Source organism: Passer montanus, unplaced genomic scaffold, assembly GCF_014805655.1.
Source record: "Passer montanus isolate IOZ18808 unplaced genomic scaffold, ASM1480565v1 scaffold21, whole genome shotgun sequence".
NCBI lineage: Eukaryota > Metazoa > Chordata > Aves > Passeriformes > Passeridae > Passer > Passer montanus.
The window spans coordinates 9,951,534-9,967,748 of record NW_024366703.1 but is presented as its reverse complement, the minus strand read 5'-3'; the positions used below and the strand labels follow the sequence as shown (position 1 = coordinate 9,967,748).

Here is a 16,215-nt window from a genome sequence, read left to right as displayed (position 1 = left end):
GCTGGCACTGGTCTTGCCAGGAGATCAGTTTTCTGCAGCAACAGATATCAATATCTTCCATATTTGACCATCAACCCATGACCCTACAGAAATGAAGCTGGAGGAATTCCAGGGACATTGCTGTCCCCAATTGCAATGCAGCAGCAGGGGCTCTGTAAAGGCATTATTTAATTAAAACCAGAAACAATCAGGAGACTGCCATCTATAGTTCATAAGGCCAACGTTCTAAAAAGTATTCATGATAGTCCCCTCTTTCCCCACTAACTGACCACATCTCCTATTTTTGGGCACGGTTTGCAAAGTTACCCAGTTCACTTGGGCATACATTCCTCACAGCTGCCACTGCCAAGCACTACGTATGTGAAGCAACGTACATGAGCAAAGAGTAACTAAAAAAAGAGTTCTGGAGACTTCAGGAAAAGCTGTCCCTTAAAGCAGAGGTCAAGATAGGGCAAGCTAATTTAGACAACCTCCTTCTCCAACCCCTTTATGTGGTTTTTCATGAGGAGTTAGTATTTCATTTGAGAGAAAGTTCTACCAAACCTGAGGTTTCAATCATTTTCTCAAAAAAACTACACCAACAACGTGTCACCAACCTTTTCTTTCCTTGTGTTTTCCAGAATATCTCCAGATTCTTTTCCTTGTTTATTATCTGAAGGTGAGCTCTTCACTGGAACTTGCTCCTCTTTTTCAAGCTAAAATAAATACATATACACGTATAGCAACACACAGTGGTGCTCTAGTATGTTTCTATTCTGGGTTTAGAGAAGCAAAGTCACTCACAAGGTCACATTCTTTATTTCTAAAGTTTATGCAAGTCAACTAGGCTGTGGGAAAAGACCCAACAATAAATTCCATTAGCAGAGCTGTACAAATAAGAATTAAGAAAAAGAATTTTAAACAAAATTAGAGGTGTAATTTATATCACCGAATTGGCTGACAGACAGGTGGGGGAGAATGTCAATTCATTAAAATTTCCAGCCTCCACTCTTCTGTTCTCTACCCACATTTGTTATGTTGGCTCAGATGTGGTAAGAAGAGCAGCAGTGTTAAACTGTGCAGAAGACCTCGACTGTTTTGTTTATTGACACAGGATCAGTTGAAAATGGAATTGGTTGTACAGTTCATACTTGGGAAGAACAAAACCACAGTACTACCTCATATTTAGTAAAAGAAGGACAAAGCAAAAGTGAGTCCAAGACATACAAAACTATTTCTTCCTTTTAAAATAAATTACTAGCAATAGTCCCCAGAGAGGTATGTCTTTAGCAAAGCCACTGTAAAACAACTTGGAAAACATGCAGAGGAGTGTGATTTAGGATGCTATCTTGACATTTCTCTCTGACGTCTCCTCCCAAGGAACCACACATCATAGTAAAATACCAGCCAAAGGAAAAAGATGATAAAATGTGGTACAAACATGCTTATCTATGGTATGAGGCAGTGCTGCTAGTGGTTACAGACTAGTGAGTTACAAATCTAGGAAATTCCACCAACTTAGCCCCACAGGAGAAGAAGGTCAACTGGAAACAACCAACAATGGCCCTGGCAGCACAAAGGCACAAGCAAGAGATGGAGCCCTGGTCAGCCAAGCACCTTTGCAGCCTCCTGTGCCAAGAGACCTGGGGGTGGATGGCAGCAGCTATCCCTGGGGGACTCCGGGGGCAGCAAGGTGGCCAAGAGCCAGTAACCAGATCCCCAAGGGGTGGGGATGTGAGTATGGGCTGTAGTGAGACTGAGCAAATGAGGCATCTGGATGGGTTCCCCCCCTACTTCTTCCCAGAAATCCACAAACATTGCCACTTTACCACTGGAAGTATTTCTCCAGAGATTGCATAATTTTATAGGTGAGCTGATTCAGTGGTTTCTGTCATGGGAAGAGATTTCTGCCAGAACACTGAAGGGAGTGGTGTGAATTATCCCTGCCACAGCTGAGGGTAGGGATATATGATTAATAGAAACAATTGCTGTCTTGAGTTATCCAGAAAGAAATGTTTCTCATTAAAAGTCCATTCCCCATTGTAAAAGCATAGCAACCACTTCCCTGTATAGACACTGTGCACCTCTGTAAAGTATCACTTAATTTCCAGATAACTCAATCCTCCACACTGGCAGCGGAAGCAGGTGATGGATGCAGAAAGAGCAGCTATGGGGCATTCTGCACAGAGTTAGCAGGAGGACAATTGCCTCTTCATACACAACTTGCATGCAAATAGCAGACTGTCACTTGGTTTCATTTCCAGCTGTCTGACCCCATCCCCTCATTTGCTACCCAAAGGTTCTATAGACACAAAATTATAATGTCCATATACCCAACACCACAAGAGTGTAATAGGTCTGCATGGTCTGGGCAAAAACACAGACAAGATGGCTTCCCAAGACTTCTTCTATTACTACATTCCCTAATTTTATAATGGAAAAACATTTCATACTGCTGGCATCACACCTACAACAAATTCTCTAAGATATTTCAGAAAATGTATTACTTCACCACTTACACTTCTTCTTACATATACTTTTAGATCTCTATTTACCTCATTCTCAGGAGGTTTGGTTTCCTTTACATCACTGCCTTCAGCAGTAGCATCTTCTTGGTCTTTTTCAGTTTTCTTCACTTTATTCTTATCACTTTGTTTTTGCCTGGAGCCCTCAGATGCTTTGCTGTGCTTCTGTTCAGCTGCCTCCTCCCTGGCAGTGTCCTCGTTGTAAGAATGCCTGTGTTCCCTTAACTTTGCCTCTTCCTTTCTCTTAGATCTCCCAGGTAAATCCTGCAGCTGCCTCTGAAACTTGTCAGATTTTGACTTAGAGGATTTTCGGTAATAGTCATCTTCCCTGTTCTTGTAGCCAGATGAAGGGTGAAGTGATCCAGGGGAACCAGTCTTTAAGTATTTTTCTCGGTGTCCTCTGCCTCCTTCAAGCCGTTCATCCAAATCAAACTTGTCCAGTTGTCGGGAATAATGTTTCCTCTCGTGTACCCACGTGTCAGTCCTGTCCCTCTTCTCGTCCCCATTCTCTCGCCATTCCCTGCTATCTCTTTCCTCTTCCCGTCGAGAATAGGGGGACTGATCCCATGCCTCTCTCCCATTTCCCCAGTCGGTCCTGCTGGTCCCCAGCGGGCTGTGTGGTGAGCTGCAGGAAGTGAAGCTGGGCGTGTGGGACCGAGGTGACAGCGAGCGGCTTATGGGGCTGCGGGAGCGGGGCCTCTCAGGGCCATACCTGCTGTAGGGGGAAAAGGCAGCTGTAACTGGCTGACCCACTGCTGTCTACCAATTCTTGTACACTGGAAGCTCATGGGGACTGCCCTGGGGACTGCGAACCTGAGACCCCAGGCCTTTCACAGACATGCACTGCACAGCTGCAAACAGTGAACAGGAGAAAAGGCAGTGTCATAGCCACAGAGCTTAACTAAATCCCTACAGAACTGTCAAGAATATATTCATTCATTCTTAAAAGCATCTCATAGGGGTTTAGCATTAAAAGCTCATAATATTTTAATACCTTTACAATGACCCTAATGTGTATACCCTTAATACTCACTCAGCTAGGGCATCACTGACACAAAAGTGACAAAGGCCACCTGTTTAAAAGAGATGTTTTAGGGCTGTGATTCCTCTCCAATTTTGCTGAAAGTTCCAGAAGTCAGAGAGAACAGAAACGTACCCAAATACATTTTAATCTGAACTGCCTCCTTCCCATTAGGTCTCAAAGCACCCTCAGCATTTATGCTTTTCAGTCAACAGGGAGGAGAGTGGAACAGTTTCATTTTTATGCTCTTCACATGCCAGACATACTTTCTAAGACATAATCAGTAGGAAAGAATTATTTTCATAAGATGCACAGTTTCAATTGGATCTCATTATACAGGCCCTGTACCAACTATTGAACAATATGAAAATATATACTATTTTATAAGTGAAATCCAAATCAGGAAAACAAATTAAATACAAGAGGGAAGCACACAGATAACGCTCCTTCTACCTGTAAGTTTACAGACTTCCAGTTCCAAACTTTGGAGACACTTTACCTGTCCACTTCACGCAGCAGGTCCCTCTCCCTCTGTGAGTGGATGTCCTGGATTATAGCAGCCACATTCTTACCTGGTTTCTAATAAAAACAAAGACACTGTTTAGCATGCCACGCTATTCTTCAAACTGATACAGGTGATTTGCCCTTCAAGAAACAGTATCCATGCTTCCTTCAATTATACTCTAACTAGAAATACTTCGTTTCAGTGTTGTGGTTACACTTGCTTTTGTAGCTGTCTTCGCAACAGCACGATCAAAGCAGTAAAATGATACAAATGGAAAATGTGCTCCATTACGTTGTAGCACTCTCATCTCATATTTGGCTGCTCTAACAGGCTTTGAAAACTAGCTTGTTTTCAAACCTTGTTACACAATCACTACAGAGCATCTTCTAGCAACTGGATCTAAGAGGAAACAAACCAGACAACTTTTTTGATACAGAATCAAATATGTATAGCAGCCTATCTCTGATCCTCTAGGTATGAACTGCGTTCTCTTGATCTCAGAGTTATTCATTCTGGAGTGTAGCTCTAAAGGACTATGTTTAGGAGAGCTATGTAAAGGAGAGCTTCAGACAAGCTAAGTGCAAGATGTATACTGGGGTGTTGATTACTCCTAGGTAGGATGCCCTACACAGGCTGCAGTGCTCACAGTTCCTCAAACACTTGGAGCACACACAGATGAGCAACATAATTGTGCAGGAACTCAGCAGTTTGTAGCAGTATATGTTAGCTCATGCATATTTCCCTCTTTTTATTTTTCTTTTCTTGCTTTCTTTTGTAAGCAAAATAATTCCATGACCTGACAAACTGCCATTGGAAAAGCAGAAAAATCTTCCTGGAATCTAGGCACACTACCAAATTCTCCTGGGTAACGCCTGCCTCTCTGTCAAGATACACAATCTCCACCACCTAACATCTGAACCCCGCCCTGTACCACATTAGGAAAGTCTGCCCTGATTTATGAACTTTTGGCAGCTCATTTTAAGTCTCCTTAAGCTAGTATACACATACAGGAGAGAAAGAGGCTTTTCCAAAGGTCAAGCCAAACCATCCGAGTTCCTTTACTTTTTTTTTCCCCAAGGCTCATAAAGGGACTCTTAACATTAAATGGGAACATTACAGAGCTGTTCTACAAAATAACTTTGTGCTGTGTTAGGTAATACAATATGGAGCTCTTAAGCTCTGCATTGTCAGTTCTGGTCCAAGTCACCATGAAATAAAATTACTCTCTTAGCATTACATGGCAGTATATAAGCCTCTATAAATACTTTCACAAGAGCAGTGATCTCTGGACATCACTCAAGTGTCCAGAACAGAAGTGTCACACACTCTACAGAAAGTCTAAAGAATATTGCTCTGTTTTGACTCTGTGTTAAAAGAAAAAAATGAAATAAAAACCCACAAACTTGCTTTATAACTTAGATAATGCACAAGAAATAAAAAGAAATCAGTATGCTGCTTAGTCCTGTTACCACTACTTGGTGTCAAGACCGTACTATGTCTCAAGCATGGAAGCAGTGAAAAAAGCATTGTTCTGGGCTTAATGCCTGACTAAAAGTATAGACCCATCTTATTTTTGCTGACATGTTGTATCTTACACATGGCTGTGTTTTAGACCTTTGTTAGACCAAGCGATGTAGGGAGCCTGCTCACAAGGAAACTCAGAAGGGATTTTTTGAAATAATGGATTGAAAGGATCAGAGAAAATGAAGTCTCTTCCAAGAGTTACAATTTAGAATAAGAGCAAGTGTAAAATATTGATAATACACAGTCCTTAGTTTATCTTTATTTCTTTTTCCATCATATTAAAGCATTAATTAGAAATCAGTAACTAGCAAGAATCTTTTAAAATGCATTCTCCAGATGTGTCATGGAAACTCATATGAATTGATCAAGAATGACCATCTTACCTTCAGCTGCAATTCCTTGTATCTTTTAGACATCCTAATAAGTAACTTGTCATCATTTATCATAGCAGGTTTTTCTTTGTAGTACTGTACCATGGCTTGAGCTGCTTCACTGTAAGCCATTTCCAGAAAGGCCTAGCACAAATTGAGAGAACTTTACAATCTATGACATAATTAAGAATACGAAGTACAAGAGAGAAAAGGTAGCACAATACATTTTCTCTGGATGCTTCTCATGCAAAATGTCTTGATAGTACAAAACTGGGTAGCTTTCCAGGCCTGAAGTTGAAATTATAATACTCAGTCCATTTCTCATTCTTTCTTTAACTACAATAATGGTTTCAAACCAGCTATTAAAGCCAATATGTCACCTTAGAAGATGGTTCAGTTAAAAACTAAATGACTGGTATCTAATCTTCCTTTAAACAAGAACTTGTTTAGATGTGGTCATGTTTACATCCTCGCCTAATTCAGTGACCACCAACTTTTTTTTTCACTTCAAGAGCAGGCTTCATAATGTTAAAGTTTCTATTGCTAAATAAGAGGTTTTCCCCCAAAGACTCTGCCTTTATGTTTATGTCTTCATATCTTTATGTCTTTATGCCAACAGATGTCAACACTGGTAACCCCACATGTACAGTACCTGATTAGTAGATTTCATGAGGATATAGTTGGTGACCTTTCCAAATGGGAGGCCCAGGTTAATGACATCATTCTCTGTGCAGCTTCCCTCGGGGAGGTTGCAAATGTGAACAACTCGACCCAGTGTAGATTTCCTCTGAGGAAACTGGGGGGAAAAAGCCCAACTCAAACCATGTTTTTATGTTAGATATTCTCTTCACTAGATAACATCTTACATTTCTGAAAAAAAAAATTAAATGCTCTTCTCACCTGCTATTAAGAAAAAAATATTCTTTAAAACTTGCATTTTACAATTTAGAGGTTTAGAAGTAAAAATGGAAATGGAAATGCTTAGTTGCAGTACAGGTTGCAATGCCGTCTCCATCCCTGGACTTTGCAAAGTCCAGAGAGGATTTCTAGAAGGGAGACTGTCCTGCAAACAGGATCAATTCTCCTGCAAAAACTAACTGCTCACTGCAGTCCTTGCTGAATTTATGGATATAGGAGATCAGTTTATGTGACTACATGGATGTTCAGGATAGTAGGGACTAAATTTAAATCCTTCTTCATGGAACGGACTGGGCCTGGGGTAAAAGCGATCCCACTTGACTTGTGAGAGAACACACAGCTGTACCTGGGGTTAGAAAACCTGCTACTTTTCCCTCTCACTGCACCAACACACAGGAGGAAGGACTTCCCTCTGGGGGCACAGTGAGCACTGGACATGCAGAGAGGCAGAGCTCCCAAACTGGGCTGGCACAGACACAGGGCATTGGAGTGGTGATCACTTCCCAAGGGTGGAAGTCTATTTTGGAGTGCTGGGGCAGTTCTGAAAGAGGTGCCCATCTCCCTGGCATGGGAAGCAGCCTCTACACTCCCTGTGCAAAGGCATCAGGGTACAGCCAGAGAGAATGTTAATTTACCATAGCTAATGACAAGAAAAACGTCACTCACACAGGATTAAATCTTTCCAGACTACCTCCATGTTTGTGACCTCTGCATTAGGATTTTACTGAAGAAGTAACTCTACCTTCGGTTAAAATTGTGCCATTCAAGGGAAGATGCAAATCATGTAATCTTGTGGGATCAAGTTCACCAGAGCCATCACAAATGTTTGGCTTGTCAGCAAGTTCACAAGTTACAGAGCTAATGTTATCTTATTTACACCTCCATCCTGTTGCCTTCCCTCCAGACTTCACCACTTAACCATTTGTGTATTTCTGCTGCATTAGAACCCTACATTACACAGTGATCAGCTACTGAGCTTGCATCTCACACAGCGCACTCAGGTGCATAAGGTAAGTCAATGAAGTGCAAAAGTCCAAAAGTAAGGTTTTTATTCTGGCAGAAAAATAAAAAACACCTGATCCTGGAAAAAAGATGAAGCAATTCAACACCAGTTGAACAGAAAAGGTAGTGATGTCTGCACACATCTGGCAAGGCAGCATGTAGCACAGAACAGAAGAACACTACTACAGCTAGAGGAAAAGGAAAAGGAAACATCAAATACAGTCCCAGTGTAAGAACACCTCAGGTCACCAGTCACCTTCTGTTTGTTTTGTTAGATCTGTTAAAAGATGGTATGTAAGAGTCTATTGGACTAGAAAGGCTCAGCTCTTCACTGCCTTGGCTGCAGAGCCCATGTTCCCACACACAGCCCTCAGCACATTAAATCAAACAAATGTAAGACATTGCCACTTCCCCACAATTGGCAATGGCTTGAATTAAAATGTTATGCCATAAACCTGCTGTAGCTCTTGATTAAGAAGTGGTCACATACTCATGCCAGAAGTCAACAGGCTGTACCAAGCAATAATCTTGTCAGCTGATTGCAGTTAAACTGGATCCATTCATTAAACAGAGCTGTAAATCATGGCCAGAAAAGGAATATACACCTTCCATATCTACAATCAGGAAGTTAGAGGAGCTGTTGTATGACAGGTGTTGAATATAATTTCCAGTAAGACTCAAAGTTAACTTTCTTGGCAACCAATGTCTACTACAAGTTATCAATGTAGCTGCATGGCTATTAAAAAAAAACAAGTCTAAAAAAAATTATGTACAACAGCAAAATGCACCTCATATTGTTTACAATATTATTTCACCCATCCAATTTGGTGATTTTTTATTACAGCTGCTTTCTTACATTTGTTGTTGCTTCTTGCTTTTCAAATTCTTTATCCCTTTCTTGAGCTTAACATGAAATTTTTCTAAAGATAGTAAAAAACTGCCAATCTCATCCCTCCTGTGCTAATGGCTCACCATGCCCAAGTGAAGACTGGTAGCACTTGCCTTTTACAGAGGGATAGAGTTATTTGCAGATGGACAGCACAGAGCAAGCTCTTCCAGAAATCTGAACACTTTGTTTATGATTACACGCAGGGTCAAGTGTAATCTCCTACTGCTCAGTTAAATGGCAGCAGCTTAGCTGAAAGTGAATACTACCATGCAAAGGTGTAATAAATTATAAGCCACCTGGGTTGCAGAGTGAATGACAGCTGGCAAACTCAGTCTTAACACCTCTAATATAGCTCCCTGTTCATCCAATAGGCTTCTGAAGAAAAAAGGGATTTACAGCATCCAGGAAAGTCAAAGTTATTGTTTCTTTTATGTCTCAAAATACTGCAGGTCATTCAGAAGAGGACTTCTTCAGGCAGCTTAAATGATAAATAGTGACAGATTCTAAAGAGAAATGACACTGGTATTAGCAGTGATTTCATTTGTTGTGAAGTTGACAGACATGATGAAAAGGAACATTCCTCTGCACCCACTACTAGTCCACCTCTGACCTTGGAGGCAGCTGTCATGAGCAGCTCTGCTCTTTGCTGGCCTGCACTCACAGTGTCTGTGACAGGCAGAAGCTGAAACCCCTTCAAATAACCTCTTGCACAGTAAAACAGCACTGTAGAAAATTGGTTGGATTAAGGAAATCTGGGTGAACTTTCTGCAAGCAGTGCCTGATGTGAACTGGAGTGCCACAGGGACACAACTCAGCCTGGCTTTTCAGAGTGCCTGATACCACTTCAGGAGAGATATATACATAAAAGTTAACAAGGTGAAAAGTTGAACCCCTGGATTACTGCTGCTATTCCATGAACGCCCTAACATAAGTCTTTGGTGTGTCCAGCTCTAGTTGTAGCTTTCTGATATGTGATGAGTTTCATTTTAACCCTAACAACTTTGTATTTTCATTATGAATATGGTTTGCTTTTATTTCCCTTATCCCCCCCTTTTAAAATGCTCCTGCTTTTTCAGTGTAAGAACTCCTTTTAATGTTGTTTCTTTTTTCTGGCTTTTTTTGATTATAGAGCTAGGAACTCAAGTGTGCATTAGAGCAATGTAACTAGGTACCTGTGTTGAATGCAGGGCAGGGACTAATCAACTTAAACCATGGAAGGCTCTGCATCAAAACAAACTTGCTGAAAGGCTACCAGTGACAGCAGAGGCTATAAATACTACACTAAAATAAACTAAGGAAAAGTTAATCCAGTATAATGAACTGATCTGGGACCTCCAGGAGAACAACAATGAAGCTGCAGCCACTGTCTTTGCCACTGTTGCTATCTGGGAGAAGGATCTCAGTGTGAGAGAAGCAGAGAGCAATTACTACAAATAACCAGAGATAGAATGTTGCTTGATGGGCTCAATATTGAAGGTAACTCAAAATTAATCCAAATCTTCATTCCAAGCTGGAGCTGACCTTCCTGGGTCAAAAAGACTCAAGACAATGGGGGGGAAAAGTCAATGGAAAACACACACAAACCTATTTACCCACCTCCCCAAATAACTCTGACAAGGAAACAAATGTTAGCACTGGGGAAAAAAAAAAAGGCAAAAAAAAAAAAAAGGGCAAAACAAAAACTACAACCAAGTTCATATTCAGCCAAAATCAAAAGCATAAAAGAAATGCAGGGAAGTTGAAATTACAGAGTGAATATTCAGACTACTGTCTAAAAAAAAGCCTTCAGAGTTTTAATTCCAGTAAGCAGAAGTGGCTTCTACAAGAATCTCAACACAGACACTTAAGTACTTTTGCTTAGGTACTCACTCTTACCCCTGACGGAGGAGAAGAAAATGTAGGACCTGGCTGGCCAAAGGATCTTGCTGGTGTAGCAATAAAAGATGCGCCAACATTTGGTGGATAATCTAAATAATGGATTACACACATTTCATTAAAATCTTGGCTCATATTAATTACATTAATGTGCTGAGTAAGCAATGCCCCATTTACATAGTAAATAATTTCATAGTCTCTACACCAAATTATGCACTGTTTTGTTGTATTATGGAAACAAGCTATTGTTTGAAAGAAAAAAAGTCATATTTCAAAGAGCACAGTATTGGCTTTCTTTTTTTTGTGCACAACTTCTCAAAATTTTTCCTTGGAAACTTTTATCACATTTTATTTTAAAAACACAGTTCTCCTCAGAGACTGATTTCCCTTTCAACTAAAAGAAATGTTTTTAACTACTGCACATACAACCATTCACCTTCGATACCAGATGGACTGAAAACTGCTGCATTATTTGGCGATAAATGCAAGGTTCCATCTGCTGAGCTTAACACACACCGGATACCAGTGCTGGAAAAGAAAGAAAAGAACTTTAGGGACATGCATGACATACCAAAAATATTGAAGCTTCATTGTTAGTCAGTAAATTCCCAGTGGAAAACCACTGAAGAGATACTCTGTTAGCAATTCAGTTTGAAGAATTCACTTTAAAATAATACTTACTTATCTGAAAAAGCCATACATTTTTGAATGTGAAGACTTCCTTTAATGTGCTGATCCCAGTCCTATGTTGAAACAAAGAGACAATGAACACAGGAAAAATCCTGAGACAAATTTACTAAAGATTATTCTTCCATTCAGTTTACCTTACTTTAAAAACAATACTGAAATGCTGAAGATCAAACCATATGATGTCAGCGCCAAGCACACCTTCAACTAATGCATTTACTGGTTCATTATTTGAATGTTAAATTATCAATTATTTTACAAAAGGAAACATTCTCTGTATTAGCTTTTGAATTCAGTGTATTTTTAGTAAGGGAGTTATTTCACTCTTGACAAGACCTCATCCTGCAAGGTGCTAAGCACCCTCCATTCCTGCAATGTCCATAAAGAATGTGTTCAGTATTCAAGGCAGCCAGGACAGTGCTTATTATTTCACTAGATCAGCAACATTTGTTGAAGTACATTCAGCTGTTTACATTTCTATACTCCAATTGAGGCAGCGCATTAAACACCAACTCACAGATCTCCCGAAACTCACAGGCATTCCCCCTGCACTTTTTAAGTGTTTAATGAAAACAAGAAATGCCCAGCATGCCCTTGACAGGGTCTGCTTCAGCCCAGCCCCACAAGCAGCAGTAACCAAAACAAAACCTTTTGCAAGCAGTTGCTAAAAGTGTGAAAGGTAAACATGAAAGCAAATATATTCAAATATCCCAAATCCCCAGGGTGTGTAGGGATCAGGTACTATTTAATCTGCTGGCCATTTTCCTTCTTACATACATGCTGTTATAATTTTATTGTCAGGCCACCATCAGCATGAGAACACATGCCTTTGTGGTTAGGTGCTGGTCCTGTGATGTGACAGAAAAGGTCATAAGGACTTGTTGAGCAGGGCTCACCAGGAGGCCAGAACAACCATGGATGGCTGTAGGGCTCAGAGGGCCACTTCAGTGGCATTCTCCAGATCTGACCTAAATAACGTGACCTCCAACACACTGCCTAGGAAACTGGGAAGCTGTTTCTTGAGGGTGAGGTTGAATTTGGAGCTCCCTTGGCAGTAAGAACAGAGAAGTGAGAGAGAGCACAGTCTGTACCACATGAGCTGACCAGCTTCGTGCTTTCAGATCAAAGTCCCTGGGGACTTTGAGCCCTAAATTATCCTGTGAGACACAAGGAAGAAAAAATTCCTACAGAGGAATAGTTAAAATAAGTTTATCAAAAAATGCACTGGTTTGTTTAAGCAAGCTGTTTCCATGAGGCTGTGTTAGGACGAAGCCTTTGGGATCAGAAAAAGAGAAGCAGATGAAACTACAGACTTGGGGCTGCAACACTGGCTTGAGTATCGGGGGATCAGCTTCAAGCTCCTCCCCACCTCACTCCAGGCCCATGAGGTGAGCTAGGACTTCGGCTCAGACCTCACGTTTCCCACATCAGTGCTGCAATCTCACCGTCTTTCACAGCAGCATGTGGAACAAAACTGGATCTCGAAGCCCCAGTAACTGCCATGAAACAGATGTTGTACCATGCCCTCAGCAAAACTATGGCCCTTTGTTTCTGCGTCTCTCAGGGCAGCTCTGTGGTGATGGACACTGGCAGTGAGGGGTGGCAGGAGCTGGTGGACAGATCAGTCACTTAACAGCCTGTTCAAGGGTCTGAACCGTGCCCAGGGACGCCCTCAAACCACTCACCTTCAGGTCGAAGATCTTCTTGTCGCACAGGGCGCAGATGTGGGGGAAGTGGAGAGGGGCCACGCCGCGCAGGTCGCCAAGCTGGTGCGGCGGCAGGGAGCGGGTGGGCAGTTCGGGCGTGCCGCCACTGCGCTCCTCCTTCTGCCTCATGCGAGGGCTGCCGAAGCTCTGCGCGCTGTGGTTGAGGCGGCCGAAGGCGGGGGGGGCGGCCGTGCTGAACTTTGTGTCAGGTGTCGGCTCTTCGGGGTTGTACAGCTCGTTTCTTATTTCATACTGCTGCTGACTCGCTGACGGCCACAGGCTGTCGCCGGGCATGAGGTCAGGCTTGTTTTGGCTGGGGAAATTAGGGATATTTTCCCACTGGTTGCTTGTACTGCTGCCATGCAAGACAGGGCCAGGATCTCCTTTCGGATGGGAGCCCGTGTGTGGATCGCCGGGGAAGGCCCGTGCTGCACCATGCTGTGCTGCTGTCCCGTAGGACTCCTTGGGAAATGTTGCTGCTGCCTCGTGCTGCAGCTGGCCGGGAGCCCCAAAGTGACTCTCATAGCGTGGCCCTGCTGCTGGGCTGGCAGTGTGGGTGCCACCAGCAAGGAAGCCGTGCTGGCTGGACTGTTCCCCCTCCGAGGCGAATGCCTGAGAGGCGCCAGTGATGGCGTTCTGCTTGTTGTACTCATAAAAGCCTCCTGCAGCAGTAGATGTGGAAGCACCTGCCTTGTTGAGACCCACTACCACGGGTTGCTGGCCGGAGGTCGGAGCCATGACACTTCCAAAGGGACTCATGACAATTGCGTTGGTCTGGGCCTGGACGGCTCCCAGACCTCCCCCTGGGGCAGCTAAGGCCGGGCTCTGGGCAGGAAAGGCAATGCCACCAGAGGGGAACCTCGTGCCGGCGATGCCGGGCCCCTGGGGTGGGCCTGCAGAGTGGCCTTGCGGGGCGCTCATCACCGTGGGGTGCCTCAGCTGGTTGAAGAGGGGCTGCGACATGGCCACTTTGGAGAGCACCTGGTTGAGGACAGTGGCAGCGGCCGGGTTGTTGGTGACAGCAGTCTGAGCCAACTTCAGCCTGTGGAGCGTGAGCTGTGCCTGGAGCTGCGCCAGCTGCAGGCTCGCCGGCGAGGGGAGCAGGGGGCTCGGGGCGCCGACAGAGAATGGACTCTTCTCCAGGAGCTTGGCAGCGCTGCAAAGGATCAGCATCTGGGTTAGCCAAATTCACCCCATGCCTACCTACGCTCACCTCCTGTTAAAGCCCAGCATGGGATACACACCCACTGCCAGAGGTTTAGTGTGTCCAAACTCAGGGAAAGCAAAGGCCATACAGGCCCTCCCACACCATCCCCGAATCAGAAATTTCCCCCATTTTCTGCACTTCATGCAACCTCCAGCCTCCCTGCTGATACATCACTGATCCTGACTGATTTTGTGATACCATCATTATTCCCTTTTCCTACAAAGCAGGCAGATGCGAAGAAGAGGACATCAAATAGGATTTTAAAGTCAGGCCCACAGGTATTTTTCCCACCTGGCTGCATCTGGCTGCATAAAACAAGAGAAAATATTCCACATTGTTTACAGTCCTTGTGTTATTCATCTGCACAGCAGCTTGCTCTGTAACAAAGCCTATAGTTTTGCAAATGCAAATATAGAGGAGGAAAAAAACTGAATGAGAAGCAACTACAAACAAGCTGTCCTCAAGAGTTTTCCCTGTTCAGCTGGAATGTAAGACAAAATTTCTGCAGTGCCAGCTGGTGAAAATCAAGGTCTTTATACTTCCTAGAAATAAGAGGTGCACTGAGTGTTGTCCTTCAAGTCTCATATATGAGATGAATAAATTACTGAATTGCCTGCTTGAATTCTAGAGTTGGGAAAATAGGAGATGATTTTTTCAGGCATATGGTGGTTCCTTTCTTTGGGAAACACCTTTGAGACATCTCATCAGTTCACAGCACCACCACCAAACTATCATTTTCATGCTCCTACTGAAAAAATGTTATCCTTCACTTTCCTCCACCTCTGCTCACAGACAGCACAGCTACTCATTGCATTACAAATGGCTGTTCATTCTGACAGTGAGAGTAGAGAACACTCACACAACAGGGATGTGGTCCAAAGCTCAATTAATTTATATTGTAAAAATGTATTGAGTTTCAATTGAGGCCTTTCAAAGTAGCAGGAACTATGCATCAACCACCACGCAACCCTCACTGTTAATAATTGGCCAATTTGCTAAACTGCATGGATGAAGCTGTAGTTAATGATAAATGTCTTGTCAGCATGCTACATTTGAAAACCACAAATTAGGAAAACATCTGCTTAAATCCAAAGTATGACTAAGAGAAAATGAATGGGTTTCATATTTAACATTTAACTTCCACTAGCAACTGCAAGGCACATCTGTCTCCCAAAACACAAAACACCGTTTGGATAAATCCATCATTATGTAATGACACGACTCCCTGCCAGCACAGCCTGACACCAGTGCTCAGCTTCAGAGCTGAGGTGCCTTTTGTTTCCCCATGTGGTTTCCATCACTTACTCTCTGACTTGCACTTACAACCCAGTTTGCTGTAAATTTGATTATGGATGAGAGTCAGGCGCAAGTACAGTCAAAACAACATGGAGGCCTCACAAACCCCAGCCCAGGAGATCCTGAGGACCCACAAAAGCTGCTGAGGAGTGCATGTGGCACGAGCAGGGGATGCCACAATGCCACAGCACTGTCATTGCTACCAGGGGACATGGCATGGCCCTGTCCCTAGGCTGTATGTGCCACCAGCACCTGGAGTGTCCTGACTCATGGCGCATTTTCTGGCATTTACCACAGTCCTGACAACTGTTTTAATTTTATAGCTAGTTATACCCTTTGTTCTTTAAGGAGCTGCAAAACTCTTTAAAAAACTTTTACAAAACAGGCAAATAAGATCTGCCCAGTGGTCTCAAAAAGAAAAGCCAGCAGCATATAATGTTTTCAGCTCAGGAGCCACAGATGACTCCTGTTCCCAGCAATCTAATTCCACTGTGCTGTAAGCCTACGCAGCAGTGTGCTTATCCCAACAGCTGCAGCCACTTCCCAGCTCTGGTGGCTACCTGCTGGACATGGGCACAGGATCCCTCTCCAAACCATCTCACTTGACACTGCCACAAGCCCTGAAGCGGCCTCAGCCTCCTCATAACTTGACCAAGTTTGGAACACTACTTCCAAGGATCTGCATTCCTGGTTGGGGCAATGCTCTGGGT

The 16,215-nt window shown here is 43.2% G+C and overlaps 1 protein-coding gene across 9 annotated transcripts in view; it reads right to left on the bottom strand.

The window, feature by feature from the left end:
- RBM20 (RNA binding motif protein 20) overlaps positions 1 to 16,215 on the bottom strand; it is a 102,988-nt gene that overhangs the window by 12,911 nt on the left and 73,862 nt on the right. For 6 of the 9 annotated variants that reach the window (XR_005627428.1, XM_039708956.1, XM_039708955.1 and 3 more), the window contains exons 2-10: positions 12,982 to 14,158; positions 11,291 to 11,352; positions 11,046 to 11,137; positions 10,604 to 10,701; positions 6,578 to 6,721; positions 5,938 to 6,069; positions 4,025 to 4,104; positions 2,535 to 3,219; positions 597 to 695 (exon numbers count right to left, since the gene is read on the bottom strand). Coding sequence is in view for 8 of the 9 variants with exons in the window: in XM_039708956.1 (XP_039564890.1) it covers positions 597 to 695; positions 2,535 to 3,219; positions 4,025 to 4,104; positions 5,938 to 6,069; positions 6,578 to 6,721; positions 10,604 to 10,701; positions 11,046 to 11,137; positions 11,291 to 11,352; positions 12,982 to 14,158 (2,569 nt within the window). In the remaining variant the exon portion in view is untranslated. The remainder of the gene's footprint in view (positions 1 to 596; positions 696 to 2,534; positions 3,220 to 4,024; positions 4,105 to 5,937; positions 6,070 to 6,577; positions 6,722 to 10,603; positions 10,702 to 11,045; positions 11,138 to 11,290; positions 11,353 to 12,981; positions 14,159 to 16,215) is intronic. The other 3 variants (XM_039708948.1, XM_039708949.1, XM_039708950.1) reach the window with 3 other exon arrangements.